Source organism: Sciurus carolinensis, unplaced genomic scaffold, assembly GCF_902686445.1.
Source record: "Sciurus carolinensis unplaced genomic scaffold, mSciCar1.2, whole genome shotgun sequence".
Taxonomy (NCBI): Eukaryota; Metazoa; Chordata; class Mammalia; order Rodentia; family Sciuridae; genus Sciurus; species Sciurus carolinensis.
In genome coordinates this window covers 50,743-61,266 of record NW_025920323.1, presented here as the reverse complement: position 1 = coordinate 61,266, position 10,524 = coordinate 50,743, and the positions used below count along the sequence as shown (strand labels likewise).

At 34.9% G+C, this 10,524-nt stretch overlaps 1 protein-coding gene across 1 annotated transcript; it reads right to left on the bottom strand.

Moving 5' to 3' along the window:
* Positions 1–1,036: 1,036 nt before the first annotated feature.
* Positions 1,037–1,972, bottom strand: LOC124975596 (olfactory receptor 4P4-like). The gene has a single exon (XM_047538232.1). The coding sequence runs from the start codon at positions 1,970–1,972 to the stop codon at positions 1,037–1,039; it is 936 nt and encodes a 311-aa protein (XP_047394188.1).
* Positions 1,973–10,524: the final 8,552 nt, after the last annotated feature.

The following is a 10,524-nucleotide window of genomic DNA, read 5'->3' as shown; positions in this document are numbered from 1 at the left end:
CAGAATGATGAGTTTCATGTGCCATGTTAACAGAAATATAAAACAAATTTAAATCAATTCAAGCATATCTACTGCCCCCATCATCTTGGCCTTCCTCTTTGAATTCCCTTCCCATACCATACTGGTCACCCCTCTACATTCATGGTACCCTCCAGCCTCCATATAGAAGGAACACACAGTAATGTCCTCCTGAGCCTAGCTAATTTTGCTCAAACTTATGGTTTTCAATTTCACCCATTTTCATGAATATTGCACAATTGTTTTCTTCTTTATGACTCAATAAAACTGCATGGTATGTACATACCATATTTTCTTTAGGCACTCATCAATTTATGGACACCTAGACTGGTTCCATAGGGTGGAAATTGACAATTGTTATGTGATAAGCATGAGTATGCATGTATCTCTAAAGTATGTCAAAGTTTACTATTTAAAATTCTGTCCCTGCCTCTACTATTTGGTTGTAGTAGGAGCTCTATCACTTAAGAGAAAGGTATGACCACCACTTTTTATTTATATTTCATATGAATTTCTCCATGTTCTCTTTTTCATTGCATAATTGATTTTAGAATGCTATCACACAAGATTGTGTTGATACAGCATCACATAGTAAAACAGTAATAAAAATTATTTTTACTTCTGAAAAACACTTTTAATCTACTCAAAATCTAAGGAATGATCAAACACATATCTGGTCTCATGCATAAATCACAGATTAATGATCCTTAAAATTCCACATTGGCATCAGAGTTGATTATGTGAGAAAATCATCTATCCTTTAAACCATAATATCATATGTATGTATATGTACACACACACATATACACACACACGTATATATATATATATACATACACACACTTCCCTACTTGATTTCAGTCCTACCGTCCTACAGGTGGTATTATTTCAGTTGGTAATCTCTTGACATTTATCAACAAATTGTTTCACTTCAATAATTTGAAAATCAAGAGTACTCCTTGGAAACAAGTAAATGTTTACAGCTGCTTACAGTTGGTTGGACATTAAATAGTACAAATCAATTATGTTTTTCTTCTGAAAATACCTTTTGACACCAAACTTTCCTCATGGCCTTTTTCATCTCTGTGTTCCTCAGGGTGTAGATGAGGGGATTGAACATAGGAGCAATAATGGTATAAAACAGAGCAAAGATTTTGTCCTCAGGGAAAGTGGTAGGAGGTCTAAGGTAGGCAAATATGGAGGGTCCAAAGAATAAGATAACCACAGTGATATGAGACCCACAGGTAGAGAGGGCTTTGCGTCTTCCCTCTGCTGACTGATTTCTTAATGTGAATAGAATAATGACATAAGACCCAAACAAGAAAATAAATGATACCAAGGCAGCCATTCCTGAATTGGCAACCATAAGGATACCAGTGATGTGGGTATCAGTACAGGCAACTTGCAGCAAAGGAAAAATGTCACAATAGTAGTGATCAATTTCATTGGGTCCACAGAAGGGCAACCAGATTATCATAAAGAACTGGGAAAAGGAGTGGGCAGCTCCACCAGCCCAGGCAGCCAAGATCAGGACATTGCACCTGGTTCTTCTCATGATGATCATGTAGTGCAGAGGCTTGCAGATGGCAACATAGCGATCAAAGGCCATGGCTGTCAAGATTAATACTTCAATCAGTCCAAAGAAGTGCATGACAAAGACCTGCAACATGCAGTTTCCATAGGAGATGGTGTTTCTTCCCACTAACTGGTCACCAATCAGTTTGGGTGTCACACAGGAGGTATAGCAGATGTCCATAGAAGATAAGTGACTGAGGAAATAGTACATGGGTTGGTGAAACAGAGAACTGCATGCGATAGAGATGAGAATCAGAAGGTTTCCCACCAAGATGGCAAGATAACAAAGTAAAAAGAATACAAGACAAAATGTTTGTATGTTTGGATCAGAAGAAAGGCCCATGAGAGTGAATTCTGATATGTTCCTCTGACTTTCCATATACTGCATGCCCTGTGCAAACATCTGAGTATCTGTGGGAAAATGAATTTGAAGAAAAAGCATTTGCAATAGGATCACAATCATCTAAATATTATCAACAAGTCCTAGAATCCAGTCTAACCAATCACAAAAGGTAATTGATAAATCAATATATTAATTTTATTTGTTCTTCAGATACGTAACTGATTTCTTTAACAATTCTTGTTAATTTTTCCCAATGTTCTCTCATATTGATAATACAAAGAATATATTTTATTAATTTTTAAATGTAAGATTTAAAATTGTCATTTACCTAAAAGATGTTCTTTTGTTACTATCTATAACATTTAAAATCACAAAAATAACTTAGTATCATGCAAAAGTACTTTATAAAATTAACTATGTTCCTTCTCTATGATTTAGCTTTCATTTTATGTAATGTTACCTTTCTCCAGCAGGAAATAGAACAGCTCTCTGATGGATAATATTCCTTGAATCCCAGGTGAGGTCCTTGGGATTGTGGGCACTGCAGAGAAAATATAAGATAGCAAATTTGCTGAATATAAAACAACAAATAGATAAAACTATAGCAAAAATGTATGGGTTTTTTCCATTACTCATATTGTTAAAAATTGTAAGAAAATTTATCTTATTTAAATTTTAGTGTAAAACAGAATGTCTTAAGTTAAACTGTAGAATCATTAATGTTAATGTCACAAATACACATAAAAACTACTTTAGGTTTCACAGGTACTTTGATTTCAGTACATTTCATTTGTTCTACTAGAATGAATTTTGAAAATAAAGAGTCAATAAAAGATGTTATACAAGGTACATGTAAGTTGTGTTCAGGGAATTCTCAGCTATTATGTTTTGCCTTGCTTACTCATGGATTACATCATGGATCCGTATATATTATTCCCTGTAAGATCAGGGTTGGATTCAGAAAATCAATGGAAGAGTGCACTACACATGGCATGTGCTGCTTCTGCCTTCTTGCCTCACTGGTGAGGAATTAGATAGCTTCTAAGTATAACTTCTACTTTACTCCTAAGTTAAATATGGCATCCATATCTGATCCTATAGATACCAGGTTTTAGTATCACAGAAATTTTAATGCAACATATGGTATAATAAGATCAGTATTTTTGCAATTATATAGTTGTGTTTCTTGTGATATTTATGACTATTTCAGGTGCTAAAGAATTATAACTCTAAACAAACTTGCATAACACATTCTATCTGCATATATTTGAATACATTAGCAGGGGACAGTTTCAACCTGGCCATACTCTTTCAATATCTCAGAAATACTCCATACTGACCCTCTGTAGTATGAAGACAACAGGTCTTGTCCTTGAAATTTTGTATAAATTGTATAAGCACTTCAACAATATTTAACTTTGATTCCTTTAAGTAAATAACATATTACATTCCTATATAAATGTACATCAAACAGAAGTGATCTTGAAAACCAATTTAAATAGTAAGTCTAGCTATTAGAGTGAATTTAGAATTAAAATACCTAACAAATTTAACCATATCAGTTTCCGTATAGAAGGAAACAATTAAGAAAAACAATGAATTCCCCAGTTCAGAGAGTTAATATTGTAAAATTAAATAAACAAAATAGATATTCTAGTACTTATTTATTTATGCTCCATAAGGATAGTATTATGGATCAGACACAGCAGGGGAAGAAACTACCACCATAACCCTTGTTATCATTTACAAGGGATTTGAGATAGCATAAGTAGGATTATTGTGAATTTCTCCATTTTTTACAGAAGCTGTTCTCTTTTGTACAAGATATGTAACTTCTCCAAGTTTTAGTTTCAACATTGATTAAGCTATCAAAATATAGACATCATTTAGGGAAATCATGAGACAAACCTGAGATTCTAATGCCTAATATCCTGGTATAATAAAAGGTACATAACCAAGAATTACTTACTTTACCCCTCTCCTCTTCTTTCTTTGAATATAATGTATGAGAATCGTTAAACAATCCAAACAATACTTGTGGTAGATATGGTTTGTCTGACAAAATAAAAGAAAAAAATAGCATGGCTTTATTGTTTACTTGGGGGATTTCATAACACCTAATTTTAAATGGGTAAATTCTTCCACTATCAAAGTTAAAACATCAATTTTAATCTTTTGTAGTGCTGTCGAACAGTATTGCTTACCCGTACAAGTTACTGTCAGCATTGTTAAGAATACTTCTCATTTCCCTAATTCTGACAAATATAAATATCTTATTGGTGAAATCAGAATTTGCCTTTTCTATAAACTTACTTTTTGTGATTCAAGTAAACCTTGAGAAGGTTTGAAAATAGTCTTTAGAAAGGTGAAAATTTTTCTAAAGATGAAAGGCTGGAAGATCTCTCACAGCCTGGAGCATTTTATTCTTTTTAAATATAATGTACAAAGGACAGACTCTGCTTCTAATGCACACTAAAGCCAAACATTGCAAAAAATGTGCTCTACTCTCAATTAAACTTGATAGACCATTAAACTTGCATGCACTTAAAATAACAAGAACAAATGTCAAATAGATCTAGTTATCCTAAAACAAAAATTCTGAAAGGGATTACCTGCACATCACTTGTGGATGATCTTCAAGTTGCTCTTTATGTTATTCAAAATAAAAAAAAAAAGGCTTGGTCATACATTATACATTTATCTGCCTCAGTAATACAATTAGTTTACTTTCCCCTAACATTTCCACCTGAAATGAAAGATAAAACTATGAATCATTGATTCAAACATATTTGTGCCATTTCTTAGAAAATATCTTCAAGATTGCTTTCCTTCATGTGGAAAAGGAAAATTCCATTATTTTGCAAGGAGAGTGAAGTTTTAATCTCACTCAAAACTGTCCTGGATTCACAGTGAACTATCTGTTCATCCCATAAGAAAATGATCTAGAATTTAAATTGCCGTAAAACTTCCTGACACCTGCTGATGCTCCAAGGTAAACAAAATCATTATGCCTATATATATGCTCTAGGAATCTCTTACACCCATGTTTAAAAAAAAATGCACTGCAAGAGCCAACTACAAACCGAGAAGAGTTCATAGCTGTTTTTTTTTAATTATGAAAGAAATGAGACATTGTTTCCCCTAAATATTTCTCAAAAGATCTTCATTTAAGGAAAACAACAACAACAAAAAAAAAAAAAAAAAAAAAAAAAAAAAAAACAGCTACTCACTACTCACTTATCCAAAGTAATATTCCTCAATTCTCCTGGGAATTTTAAGACTAAATTTACCTTACATTTTTGCAATAGCCACTTTCTGTGCACTGTCTCTCTGGAGGCTAGTACTGTTGTTACCCAGACCCAGAGAAGCTTAGGAATCCTATTAGTTCTGATGAACCTCCTCCTCTTAGAGTAGGAGAACACTTGGGTAGCCCTACAGGACTTTTGGGTTTTCATAGGAGAGGTCTGTATTTCTAGAGAGGAGAGAGAAAAGAAAATCACATAGGCAAATAGACAGGTAGATAGAAAGAAAGATAAATAGAGGGATAGATAGGGATAGGATAGAGACAGAGTAAGAGAGTAACAGAGAGAAATAGATATTCAAAATCTCAACAGGGATACTAGAAGCACAAATTCATCAGAGTAAGTTAAGTCAATGATCTCCTAAACTATTCTCCTGAACCAGTGGTCACACAATAGCAATGAGCTCTTCTTTTTGCAATGGATGATTTGGGGTTTGAGACACAAAGGAAAAACACATAATAAATGAAACAAATAAAAGTAAAAACAAATATTCTGTTCCTGTTGGCAAATAGACACAGAATCCAAACATGTTGTTGAAAATTTGTTAGAAAGTTTAAGGAAGTCAAGAACCAAAAATACATTTTATATGCACACGTGAGAATATGTGCAAATATAAGTATGTGTATGTACCTATGTATATATGCATGCATATATACACATACACATACATTTAAACACTTGCATTCTGATTACTATCAATTTCCTTAAGGAACCTGCAGAGCTACAGGTATATAGACATAAAAACATCTTCACTGAAATTTAGTTGACCTCTCTTCCTTAAACAAAATATCTATACATCAAATATGGTTGCTATGTTTTAGATATGTTTTAATTTTATACCCCAAAGCTTCATTTGTTGGTGATTTATTCCCCAGGCAGTACTATTAGAAGGTGCTGGAACATTTTCTTAAAAATGTTTTATTAGTCCATTATAGTTATACATAATAGTACATTTCATTTCAACATAATCATAGATGCATAGCATGTAATTCATTCCATTTCAGTTCCCAGTGCCTTCTCTCTCCTCCTCTCCTTCCTCACCACCCTCAGATACTGTGTGCACAGCAAGCATCCTCAGGATGTCCAGGGTGCAGGTCCTTCTACTTCCCCTTCTTCTCCCACTCCTCCTGGTCCTCTTCTTCCTCCTCCTCCTCCTCCTTCTCCTTCTTTTTCTTTTTCTTCTTCTTCTTTCTTCATTCTTCTTTCTGGTTCTGGGGGGCACAACAAGTGTTCCCAGGATATTCAAAGTGCAGGTTTTTCTTCTTCCTCCTCCTCCTCCTCCTCCTCCATCTTCTTCTTCTACTTTTCGGTTACCACTGAATCACATCCCAGTCCTTTCATTTGTTCTTTTTGAGTTAGGGTCTCACTACAATGCTTAGGGCTTTGCTTATCCTCCTGCCTCAGCATCCTGAGCTTCTGAAATTATGAGGTTACAGGTGAGTCCCACTAGACACAGTCAGGTGTAGATTCTTAACAATCAGAAAAAAGAACTGAGTCAGATGTGAGACATTGGCAAGCAGAAAAACAGGTTTATTAAAAAAGTGAAAGTACACTTTGGGAGGACAGAGTGGGCTGAGCTGCAAAGTCGCTCTAAGCATAGTCAACACAGTGGCTCTCACCATTGTTGTACTGTGCTAGGTATTCCCCTTCTTCTGTGGAGGGAGGTGATATAGGGTTGATTACACCTTGATTGACAAGAGAAGTTGAATAATTCCTTCTCCACTGCCCATGCATGTTCCCTGCCCCCCGAAAATGCAGACAGGAGGAGCAATCCACCATGCTAGTGATGTGTAAACTAGCAACAAGTTAACTTCAGGTCAGTTCCTAGGGCTAAAAGCCCAATACCAGGGGCTTTCCCTTCAGGGTCTTGATTCCCCTTGTGGTCATCTAAGTTTCTCCCTTGAACCATAAGATGACCCAGCTTTCCCCCAAGGAAGCTGTTTACCCCTCCCCATGCTCCACTTCCTCACATCTCCCCTGCTTCTTCCTCTCCTCTGTTGTCTCCTGCTATCATTTGTTTTTCCCATTGATATTTTATAGAGATACATAAAGGTAAAATTCACTGTGTTGTGTTCATTCATGTTCATGACATAATTTGGACAATTTCATTCTACAGTTTCTCCATTACCCATCTCTCCTTTCTCCCCCTCTACCCACTTCCTCTACTTGACTGCTCTTTCTTCTATATTCATAGTTTCCCCCCACTTGTTTCTTTCTTATTTTGCTCTAGCTTCTGTTTATGAAAGAAAACATTCAACCCTTGACTTTCTGGGTCTGGCTTATTTCCCTTAGTATGATGTTCTCCAGCTTCATCCCATTATTAGCAAATGCCATAATTCCATTCTTCTTTAAGAGGGGAGATTATTTAAGACAACTGGGACCTGTTATGAGGAGGTGAGCTCCTCTGGAAGGGGTGTCACACAGAAGCAGGCCTGACCCCTCTGTCTGAAGATGCAATAACTCCCTCCCCACTCCTGCAATGGCTGCTGTGCCCTGAGGAGGTACAACCAAGGGGAGGCCATGCAGAGCCCCCATTCTGCTGTTTGGATATTACACCTCCAAAATGATGAACGGTTAAAACTCTCTTTCCTCATAATGAGCCTGGCAGGTATTTTGTTACAGTGATAAAAGACTGAGTACTACTATAAGCACCCAAGTCTTCATGGAATCAATATTTTAGAACATCTCATTATAAAGCACATCTTAGTAAGATTATCACCATATTTATAACTTTTCTTGGAGATTTCCTATATGTCAATCAATATTTATACATCATACCTACATAGTCTGCCATAAATGTTAAAAATATTTTATGGGATTACTTTCCTCATTACTCAGATGAGAAAATGAAGTTCCTGGAAATTAAATAAAGTACACAACATCACAGAGTTTGTTTCAAAATAACACTCATCTATTTTGTGTTTATAAACTACATAGTAGAAGTAAAAATGTGTGACTCGAATATAAAGCTATAAAAGTGAAAGTGAAGTGTACTATTGCAAGACTGATATCCTATACATGAAATGTTATAATATCACATGAAGATAGGTGTGAGAAGTTAAAACAGTATATTGTAAACACTAAGGTAACCACTAATATAGCAAGACAGAGTGATAGTGAAAAATGAAAAAAAATCATAAAACAAGACAAGTATAAATAAGATAACCAGAAAATCAATTTGCAAGATGAGAGATTAAATACAACCTTATCAATACTTACATTAAATTTAAATAATTTAAATACTATTAAAAATCAATTTGTAAAATGGGAAGTGAAAATGCAATCTAACTTCATTCTGAATGTAGAAAACGTACTTAGATAATAGACAAAAATACATTAAAAGTGAAGGAACTAAACAAATACTTCTAACAAGAAGAAATATGAACAGTGAACAAATACATGAAAAAATATTCAACATCTTTAGCAATTAGTTACAAGCAAATTAAAACTACACTGAGATTTCACCTCACTCCAGTCAGAATGGCAACAATCAAGAATATAAGTAAAAATGAATGTTGGTGAGAATGTGGGGAAAAAGGTACACTCATATATTGCTGGTGGGACTATAAATTATAAATTGGAACAACCACTCTCAAAAGCAGTATGAAGTTTCCTCAAAAAACTAGGACTGAAGTCACCATGTGACCTCGTTATACCACTTTTCCATCTATATCCAAAGGAGTTAAATCAGCATAGTATAGTGATATAACTACATCAATGCTTATAGCTCAACACACAGTAGCCAAAATGTGGAACTAAACTAGGTGTGCCCTTCAGTAGATGAATGGATAAATAAGTTGTGGTATATATATATATATATATATATATATATATATATATATATATATATTATATATATACGCACACAAACACACACACAGAAAAATAGAAAATGGAATATTACTTAGCCATAAATAAGAATGATTTTATGACATGTGTCTGTAATTAGATGGATCTGGAAACTATCATGCTAAGATAAGTCAATCACCAAAAACCAAAGGTCAAGTGTTCTCTCTAATATGTGGATGTTAACCCACAGTAAGGGATGGGTGAGAATAGATGCTCAGTGGATTAGACAAAGGGGAATGAGGGGAAGGGAGGGGAATATGAATGGGAAAGACAGTGGAATGAATCTGACATACCTTTCCTATGTACATATGTGAATACACCGTAGTGAAAATGCACTTCATGTGTATCCATAATCCTGCGATCCTGATTAGAATAAGGTACACTCCATGATTGTAAATATGTCAAAATTGACTCCATTATCATGTATAACTTAACAGAACAAACACACACACACACACAAGCATACACACACACATAAATTGCTTACCAGTGAAAAGAAAGATGGAGAGGCTATGCAATTATGTACAGAAATTTTCAAAACAAAGAATATTGTCAACGGTAGCAAACTTCATTTCGTAATGACAAAGTGATCAGGCAAATGAGGACTATTTGCCTGTGTAAATGATTATAGCCAGGGCTTCAAATAACATGACCAACCACTGTAGAGCCTTTAGGAAAAATAAGGAAATCCACAGTTGGGATTCAGCACCTGACTCTCAATTGAATGAGTAGAAGAGAGGTGACTGTGATGATGTAGTGGACTTGAACTAGACTATCAACTTAATGCGGCTTAGTTGTCCACAAAACTGGAACATGAATGGTTTCAACAGTTTTAATTATAATTTCCAAAATTATAAACACCACAAATATTCACTATCAGGATCCAGAAAGCCCCAGCAGCAGGTCAAAGTAAGAAGCTGTATCCAGAGAATCTATCCTTCAGACATGAAGAAGAGATAAAGAATTTTCCAGAAAAATAGACACTGATGGAGTTCATCACACCAGACCTGTTACCCAAAAGTTAAAGCAAGTTCTTCAACTTGAATGCAAAGGACACACCTGATCAATATAAAAGTATGAAACCCTAGTAAATGTGAGTGCCCATTCAAATTTAGATTGCTCTAGCCAGGTGCAGCAGTGCATACCTGTAGTTCCAGCAGTTAGGGAGTTCAAAACCAACTTCCAAAAAAGTGAGACTCTAAGCAACACAGTGAGATCTCATCTCTAAATAAAATTAAAAAAAAAAATAGGAATGAGGAATGTGGCTTAGTGATCAAGTGCCCCTGAGTTCAATCCCTGGTACCAACAACAACAACAAAAAAAAAAAAATTAAATTACTCTTATATTGCAACAAGTGATGTGTAAATCACTTGTATCTGTAGTATTCAGGCTAAAAGAAAAAAAGATTAAAATTAATGGCTACAATGATTCTTTAAG